Below are 17,826 nucleotides of genomic sequence, written 5' to 3'. Positions count from 1 at the left end.
TTTGAACAGTCGACTGACTAAAATAATAATGATTATAATAATCCTTTATTCGTCCCACAATAGGGAAATTTGCAGGGTTACAGCAGCAAAGTGGATAGCAAAAATAGATAAGCATTCATTATAAATAAAATAAAGATAATTATAAAGATAAAGATAATTATCTTTATTTGCAGGTCGACTGGGAGCAGTGCTGGTTGTGCAGTCTGACAGCAGCAGGATTTCTCTCCTTCACACACTTGGGGTGAAGAAGTCTGTCACTGAAGGAGCTGCTCAGTGACAGTGTCCTGCATGGGGTGGGAGTCGTTGTCCAGCAGTGATGATAGCTTTGCCATCCTCCTCCTCTCTCCCACCTACTGTATAGATTGAAGGAGGAACCAGCATGCATAAAGATTAAGATGACACAAAGCTGATGATAGTGGTGGACTTCAATGATGATCCAGAGGCTATGAAAACCAATTAAACAAGATGGTGACGAATCCTCATCCAATTCCAACACAAAAACACAAATTAAATTTTTAGCTATTGAAATTATCAATCCTGGAAGAATAGGAACTATTAGACTGATCTAACTTTACCAATCCTTGATCTTTCCCAACCTCCAAACCCAGGAAGATTAAAGAGCTGTGAACTTGAACTTAAGTTCAAGTATTTATGTAGGGGTTAGTACACATGATCCTAATGTAGCTGATTGAGTAGATATTGGGACGTCCCTGCATGTTGTATGGTGTACAAGGACACAGAATGGTAATATAGTGGTTACTCAAGTAATGTGGAAACCAGGACATATGCTCAAGAGACGTTCAATACGGCCACTAGTGCTCTTAAAAATCGGTCACTTTGTCTTCACTAAAGGAGTGGACTGCTTCTGCATTTTTCTGCAGCAGAACAGTGACACCACTGACAAGTACTTCAACTGTACCGGTGCCAGAGAAATGCAAGTCTTGCAGAAAGGACGATCTGCCAGCCTCATTGGGTCAGGCCTGTCTAAGTGAAGAACCACAATGGTACGGTTAGCTGCCCACTGAAATGGCTACGCCAACCCGGCCACCTTGTTACATCTGTCGACGTTTAAGAAGGCCACAGTTTAAGAATAAGGGGGAGGCCATTTAGAACGGAGATGAGAAAAACTTTTTCAGTCAGAAAGTTGTAAATCTGTGGAATTCTCTGCCTCAGAATGCAGTGGAGGCCAATTCTCTGAATGCATTCAAGAGAGAGCTAGATAGAGCTCTTAAGGATAGCGGAGTCAGGGGGTATGGGGAGAAGGCAGGAACGGGGTACTGATTGAGAATGATCAGCCATGATCACATTGAATGGTGGTGCTGGCTCGAAGGGCCGAATGGCCTCCTCCTGCACCTATTGTCTATTGACGTGGCTCACCATCGGCATTGCAAGGTATTTCTACCTGTCACCATTTTGGCCCAACTCTAGTTTCTATTCGTCCAGACTGCCGGGCACGATCCAACCCGCTATTAATAACACGTTACACAGGCAAGGCGGCACAATATTCTCCTCCAAATGGGCTTTGTGAAGTTGGAGAGCATAGGACCTGCAGCTGAATATTTACAATTAGCAGCAGTACTCCCTGCCATTGGAAGTAAAGAAAAATCAGCCAAGCAGAGTTAGCACTGTCCAATGATCTTTTGTCAAAACAGTGGCTGAAAATCAGGAAAGAACAGGATCAGGATTGGGCACTATGCTTCTATGGTTGGAGGCTGCTGTGTAATTTGTCACTTGAAGAAACATTCACCTGGATGAAGGATTGGAAACACCTGATGTCTACCAACTGAATCCGGTCATGTTCAGCGAAGAAACTAAACAGCTATTTATGCTGGCAGTGTCTGAGAATTTCCACTGCAATAATGTCTTCACCGATAAAGGACAAAACATTTGAAACAGAGAATTCTCTGCTGAATTCCAGAGCTCTTCTGCCACAGAGGAATCTGCAAGTACTTGTGTTAATACAGTAATTAGAAACCACCTTTCATTCTATTGGATGTCTTAATTGTTTTCTACATGCAAAAAGCATCTGAAGCACAAATCCCGTATAATATCAGCTAATTACACTGAACAATATTCCATTATACAAGGATTAATTTTTGTAATATTCCTAGTTTTCCTTCCAACAAATGTTGTGTGGGCACAAAAACTGCTTTATCAAATGGATTTTACTGCCAATTATATGGAACGTTTTTAAACAAAGTCTCAAGATTTAACATAGAAACATGGAAATTAGGTGCAGGTTCTGTGGTCAGGGAAAGTACTTATAGTAATTTACATACTGGAACGATAGGCCAAAATGATACCACCAAATCTGTTGACAATTGCACTGGAATGGGTGTTATTTTATGAGAGTTTGGGCAAACTTGTATTGTTTTCTCTGGAACATCAAAGTTTGAGGGGAGACTGGGTAGAAGTATATAAAGTGAGGAAAGGCATAGAGAAAACCTTTTTCCCAAGGTGGAAATATCAAAGACCAGGGGGCATAGATTTAAGGTAAGAGGGGGAAGTTTTTCAAACAGAGAGTGATGGGTTCCTGGTATGTACTGTCAGGGTTGCAGAGGCAGAAGATAGACACAAAAAGCTGGAGTAACTCAGTGGGTCAGACAGCATCTCTGGAGAAAAGGAATACGTAACGTTTCGGGTCGAGGCATACAATAGTGGTATTTATGAGATACATAGATATGTTTCGGAATGGAGGGATCTGGATAACCTGTAGGCAGAGGATATTAGTTTAACTTGGCACCCTGTTCAGCATCATCATTGTGGGCTGACGGGCCTGTTCCTCTGCTCTAACGTTCTATGGAATCAGACAGCTTTTGATGTGCTATCATGTCTGCCCAAATTTAACTTCACAGCCTATCCGTTTCCATTTTAGTTGCCAGTGAACTGCACAGCAAGTCAACTCACAGCCTCTCTCATCTACTAACACAAAAAACCCTGATTAGCGTTTCTCGGAGGTGCTGCATACCGAATCGGTGGAATGATAGTACAGCATTTATTAGGGTGGGAAATACGCAGCTGGTCAGCCAGCCTCTGTGGAGGAAGAAACAGGTATCAGGTCAGATTTTTGCTCTGCCAGAGTTAAAGCCAGGACACAACATCTCCAGCGCTGGGATTCCCACACGATTCCCAATAGTTCAATGGTGCTTTATTGTCATATGTACCTCGGTATAGTGAAAATCCTAAAAATCTTACTGTACGTAATTATACGATAGTGAAAGCTTTCTTCAATTAACCTACAAACCCACACATCTTTGGGACGTGGGAGGAAACCAGAGCACTCAGGGGAAACACACACGGTCAAAGGGAGAACTTGCAAACTCCACATAGAGAGCACTCAAGGTCAGGATCGAAATTGAATTTCTGGCTGTTTGCTCAACCATTCTCCTGTTGGCAAAATATTACCATACTCATGTCTAAGAGTCTTGCAGCTTCAAGCAAATGCTTAATGACATGTGAGATAGTTGAAGGTGAAGGTGGCGGTAATGTTGGACATTGATGTGTCGGATTTGGAGACTGGTGGGTTGAGGACCTGGAGAACACTATCCTTGTTCCTTCTCGGGGGGTGATGGGGAATGAGAGCAGGACTATGACACACAGGAGAGATACGGGTGAGGGTCCATCAACCACAGCAGGAGGAACCACGTTTACTGAAGAAAGAGGAAATCTCGGATCTCCTAGAGGGGAAAGCCTCACCTTGAGAACAGACGCGGCAGAGATGGAAAGAGCAAGAGAAAGGGATGGCGTCATTGCAAGAGGCAAGGTGGGAGAAGGTGCAATCCAGGTAACTGGGAGTCAGTGGGTTTGCATTACAATGCCTGTTCTTTCCACAGAGGTTGCTTTCAAATACTTTGTTTTCTGTGGAAGTCATGTCTCCCAGCTACTCATTGTGACTAAATTTGAATGACTTCCAATTGCAAACTTTACAACTGCAAAGGGTGATTTAAAAATTGGAGTTACAGGCACAGCAACACCACCTGCAGGATATTCTTAGTACTGCCACTTAATATACCAGTCAATAAAATCCTACATCACTAATTGGTGCTTTTGTTGGAATGCAAAAGGATTCAAAAGTCAATGGCCAAGCTCTCCTGCAAGTTTAGTGAAAAAATAGAAATAATTACAAAATACAAATAAAAATAATTACAAAAAGAAAGGATAACTATAATCAAATATGTTAACTATAATCAAATAAATTATTTTACCCATAACCAACTGGACTGGAACACTTTAATTTCCCATTGGTCTATGATAGTTTTAGTTTAGTTTAGCCTGAGATACAGCATGGAAACAGGCTCTTCGATCCACCAAGCCCACACTGATCATCGATCAGTCGATCATATTAGTTCTATGTTATCCCACTTTTTCATCCACTCCCTACACTTTGGGGGCAATGTACAGAGACCAATTAACCTATAAAGCCACACATAAGAGACATCGAAACTTGTTTGGGTCTGCAGATATATATGTGTTTGGGTAGAGTTGCCCACAAGTCTGATTAATATTTGCTAATTTCCCAGCTCTCAGTACTTTCAATGGTTTTCCTAACCACTGGTATTAAAGTTGTTTTATTTATAAACCTGGAATCATGCATAGAACTAGACAAATAAATCTTAAAATTTCCTCAGACCCTTGACCAGTTGGTGCTCTGAATCCTTACTAAACCTTATGGCATTGTATTTACAGTACTAAGGTTAACTAATAAATGCTTGGTATTTAAGCTCCCATCAATTTCTCCTTAAGTTCTATTCTCTCTCAGGTGGTTCTCTAAAGGGTTTTTTTCTTACATTTGGGGAGCACGATGGCACAGCTGGTTGAGCTGCTGCCTTACAGCACCAGAGACCCGGGTTCAATCCTAACCTCGGTTGCTGTCTGTCACGTTCTCCCTGTGACGGGTGGGTTTCCTTCGGGTACTCTGGTTTCCTCCCACATCACAAAGGCGTGCAGGTTTGTAGGTTAATTGGGCTCTGTAAATTGCCTCTAATGTGTAGGAAGTGAGATAACATAGTAGTGTGAACTGGTGATTGATGGTTGGCATAGACTCAGTGGGCTGAAGGGCTTGTTTCAATGCTGTATCTATAAAATAAGCTAAAGGGTATTTATGCTATTTGCCTCAACCACTCGCTGCAACAAGTTTTATCACTTATCATCTCCATGTGAGGAGATGTTACTCCAACACTGCCAGCATTCCTCTAGTTCCTCACCTCTAGTTTTGTACTCCGCCTCCGTGACATCTCCCTCACTGAGTCTCTTCATAATTTTAAAGATATTTGAACTATGAACCGTCTTGGTTGCAATAGGGACTACAGGCTTTTGTTTTGTCTTACACCATATAGTTTTTTTCAATTTATTGAAGTTTTTTTTCATTTGCATATTATGTTATCAATTGTGAACTGTGTTAACAAACCTGCTGGCCAAGAAAGCACACTAACAATTCCACTTCCTTAAAAGGTTTAGGAAGTTTGGCATGTTCCGAACAACCCTCACCAACTTCTACAGATGTGCTGTAGAAAGCATTTTGTCGGGATGCATAACAGCCTGGTTTGATAAGAGCTCCATTCAAGACCGCAAAAAATTGCAGATTTGTGGACGTAGCCCAGATCATCACGTAAATCAATCTCCCATCCATTGACTCCATCTACACTTCACGCTACCTCGGCAAGGCCACCAGCATAATCAAGGTTCAGTATCACCCCAGTCACTCCATCTTCTTCTCTCTCCCGTCAGGCAAGAGGTAAAGAAGTTTGAAAACACATACCTCCAGATTCAGAGACACTTCCCAGCTATTATTGGACAACTGAACGGACCTGTCATCAGCTAGAGTGTGGTCCTGACCTCCTATTTACTTCTTTGGAGTCCTTTGAACTATCTTTAATTGGACTTTTATTAGACTTGAATGTTATATCTTACATTTAATGTTGTACCTTTATCCGTGTGGACACCTTGATTTATAATGTTTTTGACTGGATACCACGCAAACAAAAGCTTTTCACTGTACTTTGATATGTGACAATAATAGTCATAGAGCGATGTGGTGTGGAAACAGACCCAACCTGCCCACACTGGCCAACATGTCCCAGCTACACTAGTCCCACCTGTCTGCGCTTGGTCCATATCCCTCCAAACCTGTCCTACCTATGTACCTGTCTAACAGTTTCTTAAATGTTGGGACAGTCCCAGCCTCAACTACCCCATCTGGCAGTTTGTTCCATACACCCACCACCCTTTGTGTGAGAAAGTTACCTCTCAAATTCCTAATAAATCTTTTCCCCTTCACCTTGAACCTATGTCCTCTGGTCCTCAAAATAAATTAAACTAAAACTGTTACGCTGCTACCAGTATAACTTTAATTGTTCTGTTTTGGTACATATAACAATTGAACATTCTTGACTCTTGAGATTTATCTTTAAAGAAAACCCACCTTTTTGCCCTTGCATGATGACTGCAATCCGTTCTTGTGTTATCCCAATACATCTTTTCCAAATATTGCGTTTCCATATTCCAATAGCAATATCAAAACAGAAACTGAGTACAGTACTCTAAGTGTGGTCTGACCAGAGTTCTACATAATTTAACGCACTTGCACCATTAATTTTTGTATTTCTGTTGACATTAATATCAGTGCTCTGTTTTTATAACAAAATGGAGTGAGTATTCAAAACACACACCCATCTGCTCTTCAAACCTGTTTAGATTATTTCCTCAGGACTAAGTCACCTCCTTAATCTTCTGAATAAATCCTACTTGCTTACATTGAAATTTGTTTTTGTTTTTATTTTCATGCCCAGTCTGTTTGCTGACACCTCATATGTTTTTACTTGTCGTTTACATATGGAGTTCTTCTTCCATATGAACTTTACCCTGCAATTTAATATCCCTTGCAAATTTAGATATGGTGCTGACTGCACAGTCATCTCAGTGGTCCCAGCTGCCTTTAAGCACAACGTTTAGACACTGATGGTGTCTGCATGAAGAAACCTTTATATCCTGGCTACAACTGTGGTTTGAGTGCAGAAAGGAACACAGATCACAGATCCCAAAACACGGAATTTCAAAATGGCAATTGGCATGGCATTAATGATCTTCCTGCTGCTGCCGCCCCCCTATTTTCCCGTACTCCTTTTGATCCCTTCTTCACTATGATATTCCAATTCTTTTTGATACAAGATGACCTTCACAAAGGTTAACTGGCCACTGAAAATTGATCCTAGTGTGTGGAAGAGTGAAGCGAATAAAATTGGATTCATGTAAATGGGACTTAATGGGCAGAATGGGACTGCTTTCATGTTGTTTGACCAAATGACAACTCTATTATTTGTAGTTAAAGTTAGAGGTAAGTCTCCAATGTCAGTCTCCAAATGCCTTTCTTGTTTAACTTGCATTTAATTAGTTTCAGTGTTAAATTAGCACAACAACCTTAGAGTCTATAGATTCCTCATCCAAGTATGAAAATCCAAGTAAATAAATGATTGGTGCAGTTAATCCAAATAATGACTTCATTTTTCAAGAAAAAACAGTAGCCCTGACTTCTCCACGTTGATGCTTAGAAACAGCTGATGCCTCTCACGGTGGAGTGGGTGGGGGGAGGGGGTATTGATCCAAATCGTCCTTTACAGACAAAATTACACCAATTCAATCAAAAATAGACACAAAGTGCTGGAATAATTCAGCGAGTGAAGCAGCATCCTTGGACAATAGACAATAGACAATAGGCAATAGGTGTAGGAGTAGGCCATTCAGCCCTTCGAGCCAGCACCGCCATTCAATGCGATCATGGCTGATCACTCTCAATCAGTACCCCGTTCCTGCCTTCTCCCCATACCCCCTCACTCCGCTATCCTTAAGAGCTCTATCCAGCTCTTCCTTGAAAGCATCCAACGAACTGGCCTCCACTGCCTTCTGAGGCAGAGAATTCCACACCTTCACCACTCTCTGACTGAAAAAGTTCTTCCTCATCTCCGTTCTAAATGGCCTACCCCTTATTCTTAAACTGTGGCCCCTTGTTCTGGACTCCCCCAACATTGGGAACATGTTTCCTGCCTCTAATGTGTCCAATCCCGTAATTATCTTATATGTTTCATGGAGAACATGGATAGGTGAGGCTTCAGGACAGAGCACTCCATCAGTCTGAAGAAGGGTCCCGACCCGAAACGTCACCTATCCATGTTCTCCAGGAATGCTGCCTGTCCTGCTGAGTTACTCCAGCGCTTTGTGTCTTCCCTTGGTACACCAACATCCTCAGTTCCTTGTTTCTACAAATTCAATTTGCTTGTTAGTCAAAACAAACACTGCAATTATGACCCACATTGTCTCTTTCCTATATTTCTCGAGCCCAATTCTTCCATAAGCCTCATCACCACTATTTTGCTTTATTCGCACTGTTCCATCTGTTGAGCATTTCTGAGCTTATTCAGAGGGAAATGGGTTTCCCCTCCTGACATGCATGCACACAGACTTCACACTTTGCCTTGCCATCTTTTACTTAGAAGGCTCAACATTCTCACTGTTCTAAAATTGATCCGTTGTTGAACTAAGCACAACGTCCTTCAATGGAGACACAAGGAACTGCATATGCTGGAATCTTGAGCAAAACACTAAGTGCTGGAAGAATTTAGTAGGTCAGTTAGCATCTGTGGAGGGAAATGGACAGATGACTTTTTGGGTCAGGAACTTTCTGAAGATCTCGAAGTCTGAAGAAGATTCCCTACCTGAAATGCATCTGTCCACTTCCCCCGCTGATGCAGTCTGATCTGCTGAGTTCCGCCACTAGTTTGGCTTCCTATCCATGTACTTGTCTAAATGTATTTTACGCACACGTCTCCTGTAGGCCCACTAAACTTTCCACAGTATATCCAAGCTCACAACATCATCCCCAGTTCCCATTTTCCCAATCCCTTCCATTCAACACTTGTCATTTGCCACTTACCATGAAGCACCACCCCACCTCTTTTCACCTCTCCTCAGCACATAATTTGACTTGGGCGTAACAATTTTGGCTTTGTGCCTGGCACGCTACTAAATTTGCAAACCTTGGGAACAGGGCCAAAGCAACTGAAAGCACAATTCACAGCGAAGGCTAAATGAACCTTTGCAGGAACCCGAGTCCTTGGGTTCAAACATTCAATTCAAGTGGGGTCCCTGGGCAAATTCGAAGCCTTACCTTGAGTGGGTTTACTAGCATGTCCATTCTTCCCTCCTCAATGTCTGCTATTTCTTGCCGGATATTTATCATTGCGTCACAAAATCGATCCAGTTCAGTTTTGTCTTCCGATTCGGTCGGCTCGATCATCAGTGTGCCAGAAACCGGCCAGGACATAGTTGGAGCATGGAACCCTGCAGGATGTAAGAACTGGATGATTTTTTGGCAGAGAGGATCAGATGCACCTTCAGTTGTAACAAAGTATTTTACATTCCGCACCATGAATCCTGTTTCGGGACCCTTCTTCAGGTGATAGGTGAGGTTTCACGTTGGTACCCTGTTTCAGAAGATGTGACTTTTCAGGTCGAGGCCCTTCTTCAGACTCATTCATTCTGCACCCTTAAATTCTGTTAAGTTCTATAATTTACAGAAACCTCCATTTCCAACTTCACCTTTGCATCAGTGACATTAACTCAATCCCAGAATTAAATATCATAAGGAGATAAAAAAATCCTCATCTCAGCATTTCTGCCGATGTTGTTCTGCTTTAGCGGCATCCAAATTGTATGTTTATTATGAAACACCTTCCTCCAACACCCCGAAGAATGCATTTCCTTTCTGAAAGGCTATGCCAATAATTTAAAAATTCTATGTTGTAACCATAACCTGCTAAAACCATTTCAACACCCATCCTTGCCCCCATTTAATTCTCTAAGATCTTTTAACACCATCTTATCAAAGGGTGCAAACAATCTTTCCTCTTACTATGCACTTATATGATGCTGTAATACAAGATTCAAGCCAATGACATTTATGTTTTAGGTTTCATGAAAAGCAGAACGGGTAATAATTAGTTTAAAATTTAACTAAACAGAGAAAGAAAAGTAAAGCACCTGACCGTAATCTTGTAGCCTCTTGGCAACATCCACTGCCTCGATGTTTGTTGTTTTCTTAAATGGTCGCACGTCCAAGATGAATTCGTGAGCTACATAACCTGTTAAAACATATATTACAAGTCTGACATAACATTGGAGTAATTCTTTTGCAGTAAGTCGCTTGAGTAGTACACGACTGAGTAAAGCAAAATCTGCATGGCCAGAAACATCATTAATTTCAAGAAGTCTGTGTCACAGAACTTTCTCACTGTTATTAGTATACTATTGCCACGTCTACCGAGATACAGTGAAAAACGTTTTGCACGCTACCCGGGCCAATCATGTCACACATAACGACATCAGGTAGTGCAAGTGTAAGGATACAGAGTGCTGAATGTAGTGTTACAGCTACAAGGAAATAAGGGGTGCAACAAAGTAAATTGGGTGAATGGGAGTTCACCCATGGCATATCAGAGGTCCATTCAAGAGTCTGGTAACAGTGGGTAAGAAGTTGTTCCTGAATCTAGTGGTACATACTTTCAAGTTTTAATTAATCTGCCTGACGTTGAGGCAAGAAATCTGCCTGACAGGTATGACTGGTCCTTGATTATGTTGGCTGCTTTGCTGAGGCAGCATGAAACGGTAGCTCCCAGAGAAAACCCACATGGTCACAGGAAAAACATACAAACTCCATACAGACAAGCACCCATAGTCAGGATCAAACCCGGGTCTCTGGCGCTGTAAGGCAGCAACTCTATTGCTGCGCCACTGTTCCGCCCTAATCTGCCTCTCCTAAAAGGATCCAAATTAAATTAATTGCCCATGCCCTGATGCTGAGGGAATGTTTCGCTGCCGGAAGGAACATATTTCAAATATTTTCCAAGCTGATGCCAGGCTGTAAAGGGAATAGCATCTCCTTCAACACCGGTGACGGAAGATTTATGGCTAATGAATGCATTTTGAACAGCAGGAGAGTAAACTCACATAACAGCACTTGAGTGTAACAGACCCATTGTTTCTGCCTGTTCATGTCCCACCAAACTTATTTACATACAACCTATTTACATACCTCGACTCCATCCTACCCCCCCCCCCGGTCAAATCCCTCCCCACCTACGTCCAAGACACCTCACATGCTCTCCGTCTCCTCGATAACTTCCAGTTTCCAGGCCCCACTCCCTCATCTTTACCATGGATGTCCAGTCACTCTACACTTCCATCCCCCACAAGGATGGTCTTGAAGCCCTCTGTTTCTTCCTCGACCGTAGAACTAGCCAATCCCCATCTACTAACACTCTCCTTCGCCTAGCAGAGATGGTTCTTACCCTTAACAACTTCTCCTTTGACTCCTCCCACTTCCTCCAAACCAGAGGCACTCGCATGGGCCCCAGCTATGCCTGCCTCTTTGTCGGGTACGTCGAACAATCCCTGTTCCGGACGTACACTGGCCCCATCCCCGAACTCTACCTCCGCTACATCAACGACTGCATTGGTGCTACCTCTTGTGCCCATGCAGAACTCACTGACTTCATACACTTCACTACCAATTTCCATCCTGCCCTTAAATATACTTGGACTATCTCCGACATCTCCCTACCATTTCTGGACCTCACCATCTCCATCACAGGAGACAGACTAGTGACTGACATCTACTATAAACCCACTGACTCGCATAGCTATTTGGACTACACTTCTTCCCACCCTGTCTCCTGCAAAAAGTCTATCCCCTACTCCCAATTCCTCCGACTATGCCGCATCTGCGCCCGGGATGAGGTGTTTCACACTAGGGTATCAGAGATGTCCTCATTCTTCAGGAAACGGGGCTTCCCCTCCTCCATTATAGATGAGGCTCTCACTAGGACCTCTTCTATATCCCGCAGCTCTGCTCTTGCTCCCCCTCCCCCCATTCGTAACAAGGACAGAATCCCCCTCGTTCTCACCTTCCACCCCATCAGCCAGCGTATCCAACAAATCATCCTCCAACATTTCCGTCACCTCCAATGGGATCCCACTACTGGCCACATCTTCCCATCCCCTCCCCTTTCTGCGTTTTGCAGAGACTGTTCCCTCTGTAACTCCCTGGTCCACTCGTCCCTTCCTACCCAAACCACCCCATCCCCGGACACTTTCCCCTGCAACCGCAGGAGATGCAACACCTGTCCCTTTACCTCCCCCCTCAACACCATCCAAGGACCCAAACAGTCTTTCCAGGTGCACCTCCTCCAACCTCATCTATTGTATCCACTGCTCTAGATGTCAACTTCTTTACATCGGCGATACCAAACACAGGCTCGACGATCGTTTCGCTCAACATCTTCGCTCAGTCCGCCTTAACCAACCTGATCTCCCAGTGGCTGAGCACTTCAACTCCCCCTCCCACTCCCAGTCTGACCTTTCTGTCATGGGCCTCCTCCAGTGCCATAGTGAGGCCCACCGGAAGTTGGAGGAACAGCACCTTATATTTCGCTTGGGCAGCTTGCAGCCCAGCGGTATGAACATTGACTTCTCCAACTTTAGATAGTTCCTCTGTCCCTCTCTTCCCCTCCCCCTTCCCAGCTCTCCCTTTATTTTCCTGTCTCCACCTATATCCTTCCTTTGTCCCGCCCCCTGACATCAGTCTGAAGAAGGGTCTCGACCCGAAACGTCACCCATTCCTTCTCTCCTGAGATGCTGCCTGACCTGCTGAGTTACTCCAGCATTTTGTGAATAAATACCTTCGATTTGTACCAGCATCTGCAGTTATTTTCTTACACTAACAGCACTTGAGTAATATCTTGTGAAAGACATTGCAGTGCAGCGCATCACTGCAGTGCAGTTTGCAGGAGCCTACAACTTTTAAATCAACTTCTGAGCGCCCTCTATTATCACAATGACTAAGCTTCAAAAGTAGTTCATTGGTTGTAAAGTTCTGATGGGTGCTAAATAATCACAGTTTGTCTTGCAACCCCGGCCCCCCTCCATTTCTCTGAGCAGTCTGTTTCAAGGCTAAGTCATGAGATATTAAAAAGTACTGTGAAGCTCAATCGATTTAGGTTTATTATTGTCCCGTGTAATGTACCGTGAAAGATCAGATCAGATATACCATACATAAATACAATCAAGTCAAACACAATAGATAGGTCAAAGGGTAAGACACGGAGTGCAGAATATAGTTCTCAGCTTTGTAGTGCATCAGTACCATAGACAAAGTCCATTGTCTACGATGGGGTAGAGATTAATTGGGCAGTGCTGATTAGCTTCTGCAAGAACCATTTATTAGCCTGAGAAATAAAGGGAAGAAGTTGTTCCTGATTCTTGTGGTGTGCACTTTCAAGCTTCTGTATCTTCTGCCAGACAGGAGCAGGGAGAAGAAGGAATGATTGGGGTGGGACAAGTCTTTGATTATGTTATGTTTCCCATCAGTTCAATAAAGAGAAGTGATTATTGCACATGGGGCAGTTGAGAACTGGTGAGAAAGCCAGGCCTTCTAGGAGTATTAGAAAACACTTTATATGCAGAGAGTGGTAGAAATTAAAAATGTTCACAAACATGTAAGATATACTGTTAATCTTAAATCTGAGACTGATATCCACATGTTGGTGAAAATCTATGAACAAAAATGGGAAAAATGGTGAGTGATAGTGTTATTTACAGATAAATCATAATGATATTAGGTGAATAGGTTCAAAGGAGAATACATTCCTGTCTGAAGAAGGGTCTCGACCCAAAACGTCACCCATTCCTTCTCGCCAGAGATGCTGCCTGTCCCACTGAGTTACTCCAGCATTTTGTGTCTACCTTCGATTTAAACCAGCATCTGCAGTTCTTTCCTACATTTCCTGTCACAAATAACTGGCATGAAACTCACGACAGTAATGGTCCAAGTATAACACTTTCCCTGAATAAATTCATGCCAATAAAATGAACAAATCTAGTTGACAGCGTTATTTCAAAAGATACAAAAATGCACATATACTCATTATTTTTCCCCAGAATCCTCTTCATCACAAAACAACCAAGGAAAATACATTTTTAAAAGACAGTTTGTAAAAGGAGCACGTGCCTGATACGTTCATGACTTTTCAATAAACACAATGAAAATCCAGAATCCCTTTCTTAAAAACATGAAACTGAATACTTCACACAGTCCTTAAAACCGATTCCAGCAAAATGAAGTCAACTCGAGTAAAGTTATAGAGTTATGGAGCATGGGAACGGGCCATTCAGCCCAACTTGCCCATTCGGACCTAGATGCCCCAACCACACTAGGGCCAATTGTCTGAGAAAAATGTAACTCACAATAGTCAAAAATATATTTGTAGAATGCATGATCAAAAATCAATTAAACACTCTTGACTCATGAACTCACCCTTTACTCCCCTGAAAACAATTCTGTAGAAGGTTTCTAGCCTCTTCGCCATGTAGTTTGCATTTAGAATGGCGATCTCAGTAGCGTGCCGAAGTCCTTTTGATCCCATCATCTGTGTGAAGAGAGACGAAAAATCACAGCAGCATTAAACAGTTTGGAGGTAAGGAACTTTGCAGCACATAGACTGTCACCATCAATTTATAATTTATTCCCGGAACACTCTCCTTTCTAAACTCAAATGTATTCAGAGGCTGCCTCATGTACTGTAACTGCAAGTGTTTACATATTATGACAGGCAGCATCCCTGGAGAGAAGGAATGGGTGATGTTTCGGGTAGAAACCCATTCCTTCTCTCCAGAGATGCTGCCTGTCCTGCTGAGTTACTGCAGCTGTTTGTGCCTATCTTTGGTTTAAACCAGCATCTGCAGTTCCTCCTATACATATTACGGCAGTCAGCTATTGTCATAAGACTGGGAACACACTGCTGTAAATGTACACGTCCCACCTTCTGACTTCAGTTACATGGAAAAGACCAGTTGGCTGGAAGAACTCTACTATTTAAATTTTTTAGCCAGATTATTCCTTGGATTTTGCACCCTTTGAGGCAAGTAATTGGACTGGAAAAAAACCCAAGAGAATTTAATAACAATTATCTTGAAATTAATGTGCATAATAAAAAATTACATAAACCACTTCTTCCTCCTCACCAACAATAGCAATAAAAACAATGCCTGAAAATTCCTCAAGGCAATTACTAATCTTCAGCAAATGAACTAGATTTTTAGTGAATATTCAGGCGATGCAGTGGGAGAAATGAACACCTTGGTGGATAGGGAAGACAGTTCATCAAACCCACAATCTGACAAGCTGAGTTACTCCAGCATTTTGTGTCTATCTTTGGTATCTCTCAACTGCTCCGAGTGGAAAGGATTGGGGATGTGCAAAGATTGGGGGGGGGGGGGGGGAAGGGGAGTCAGTCTGCCCTACAACTCCTCCCCCTTCTGCCATGAAGTAGATTGACTCCCTTCGCCCCTCCCCAATCTTTGCACATCCCCAATCCTTTCCACTCGCCATTTTAATTTCATGTTTCATGTATCTTGTGTTTTATGATTGTTGGCAGATCAATTTCCGTCCTGGGCTAAATAAAATTCTATCGTATCGTAACCTATCAGTTTGGAACTATTAACTGCTGCATCCTCATGGAACCTAAACTGCCCATTAGCCTGCTCTGCATAATCCTGCAATATTTCAAGTAAAAACTGTAGTAATCATTAATCTATTAGTGCCCACTGATGTATGAGCAAAAAATAAACTGCTGGAAGAATTCGGCAGGTCAGGTGGCGTCTGCAGAGACAAAAAATGTTTTGGGTTGAGATCTTGCATCAGGAACATCAGTGGGTCAGGCAGCATCCGTGGAGGCAACATGAACATCACCGTTCATGCTGCCTGACCCACTGAGTTCTTCCAGCAAAGATGGACACAAGGTGCTGGAGTAACGGGTCAGACAACATCACTGGAGAAAATGGTTCGGTGATGTTTTGGGTTGGGACCCTTCCTTATAGTTCTGGAGCAGTTTCTTTGGCACCATGTGCTAACATTTACACTCTCTTGTGTCTCCCCGTACGGACGCTATTTTTTTAGATCAGTAAATGTGGCTTCCAGGGTACTTTTGGCGAGGGGGGCAAAAGTAACAGAAAAATACTTTGTGGAGAGGCAGTGGAGGAAAGGTTGATAATGCATTACAAGTGAGTTTGAGGCAGCAGATGGTTTAAGAGAAATAAATAGAACACAAAGAATATTTTACTAATTTACAAAGAAAATCTGAATTCAGTGGTGTGTTTACCTTAATATATGCCAGTGAAATTGGCAGAATGGCACTGGAGCCCCAGGGGGCAGCACTGATTGTACCCAGGGGTCGGGCATCTCTGTCGGACACTGGGGGGATCACAGGATGACTGGGCAAGAACGGAGCGAGATGCTTCTTTCTGAAAACGTAGTTAACAAAACAACACAGTCACACGTTAGACGTAGTTGATCAGATAGTTCCTTCAATAACACAGCTGTTCAAGGCAAGTGGTCCGAATGTGAAACATTTTTCACCACAATTACTATTTTCCCTCCCTTGGTCTCTCTCAAGATTTAAATGCTAAGGCAATGATTAGCAAGGGAGGACAACTGTTACATGTTTCATTTTGGTACTCAGCAGGGCCTCTTGTACAGGAAGGATCACAGCCAAGCCTGCATTTGGGCTGTTTCAGGAGAATTATCAAAAACCTAACTGATTTTTCTTATTCTTAAACCTGGATCCTAACATAACATTGGCTGGTCAACTAAGGCAGCAAAAGGTCATCCTGGTTTGCACTGGGTGAAGCAGTGCCAGAAACTACTCCAATGTATCAATGCCAGATACTACCTGCACGAATATGAAAAACATTGTGACTGGCACTTTTTGCAGAAGGGGCTAGCAAGGAAATAAGACACCAGCAGCACTACAGAAAACTGCTGCCGTTCCCAGCCAACAGCTATTTTAGTACATGTTTTCATGTGCAAGTGATTTTACAGGGATGAATATCTCTGAAATTGTGAAGAAAACAAAGAGCTGGAGTAACTTAATGGGGCAGGCAAGATGCTGCCTGACCTGCAGAGTTAATCCAGGTCATAAGGAATTAGGCCATTTGGCCCATCAAGTCTACTCCACCATTTAATCATGGCCAATCTATCTTTCCCTCCTAACCCCATTCTCCTGCCTTCTCCCCATAACTTCTGACACCTGTGCTTAGTGTTCTACGTAAGATTCCAACATCTGCAGTTCTTTCTGTCTCTATCTTTGAGATTGGCTCTTTTAGCAGCCAGAACAACCAGAGGCTCTGAGTATCAGCAAAACAAGTAATGGACATAGAAACATAAACAACTCAAAACACCACTTCTACGTGGGAAGAAAGTGGAGAGGAAAACACTTCAAGGGGCCAAACGGGTTGAGAATTAATGAGTAGACACAGTGCCTGTATAACATGGGAGTGTGAACAAGTAGTTCTCATTACATTACAAGCATTGTTTTCCCCCGACGGTAACACTATAACTGGAAATTCTCTCCTTCCTACTCAAAATCTCAAAACATTTAAACAAGGACAGTAAGACAGTAAGACATAAATATTACAAAACAACACATGGATGCTTGATAAACCATTGGTGCTTATTGTAAGAAATAAATAAGGGGAGAGGAATAAACAGGGCAACACCACCATTCAATCCAAATGTCTGTGGCAGGGATCCTCTGAGACGTAATCTGGTAAAGCAATAAACCAATTTAACCAGGGCACATTTTATTTTTGTCGAGTTGAGTCCTTTGATTAAGTATCAGAGAAGATTCATGATACGTTTTTGCTGCATTTTAAAAGGTGTAACGTAATATTTGTTGGTAGAATTATAATCTGTCATTTGAAAGGCCTGGTGGGCAAGATTGG

At 42.6% G+C, this 17,826-nt stretch overlaps 1 protein-coding gene across 2 annotated transcripts in view; it reads right to left on the bottom strand.

Annotated features, from left to right (window-relative positions):
• gldc (glycine dehydrogenase (decarboxylating)) overlaps positions 1 to 17,826 on the bottom strand; it is a 120,456-nt gene that overhangs the window by 3,220 nt on the left and 99,410 nt on the right. Inside the window, exons 20-23 of one of the 2 annotated variants that reach the window (XM_078395929.1) lie at positions 16,206 to 16,347; positions 14,363 to 14,474; positions 10,038 to 10,133; positions 9,161 to 9,333 (exon numbers count right to left, since the gene is read on the bottom strand). In XM_078395929.1, coding sequence (XP_078252055.1) covers positions 9,161 to 9,333; positions 10,038 to 10,133; positions 14,363 to 14,474; positions 16,206 to 16,347 — 523 coding nt within the window. Of the gene's footprint in view, positions 1 to 9,160; positions 9,334 to 10,032; positions 10,134 to 14,362; positions 14,475 to 16,205; positions 16,348 to 17,826 lie in introns of those variants that run through there. The other variant, XM_078395931.1, reaches the window with a different exon arrangement.

Source organism: Rhinoraja longicauda, chromosome 3 (genome assembly GCF_053455715.1).
Source record: "Rhinoraja longicauda isolate Sanriku21f chromosome 3, sRhiLon1.1, whole genome shotgun sequence".
Classification (NCBI taxonomy): Eukaryota; Metazoa; Chordata; class Chondrichthyes; order Rajiformes; family Arhynchobatidae; genus Rhinoraja; species Rhinoraja longicauda.
This window is presented reverse-complemented; position numbering and strand designations above follow the sequence as displayed.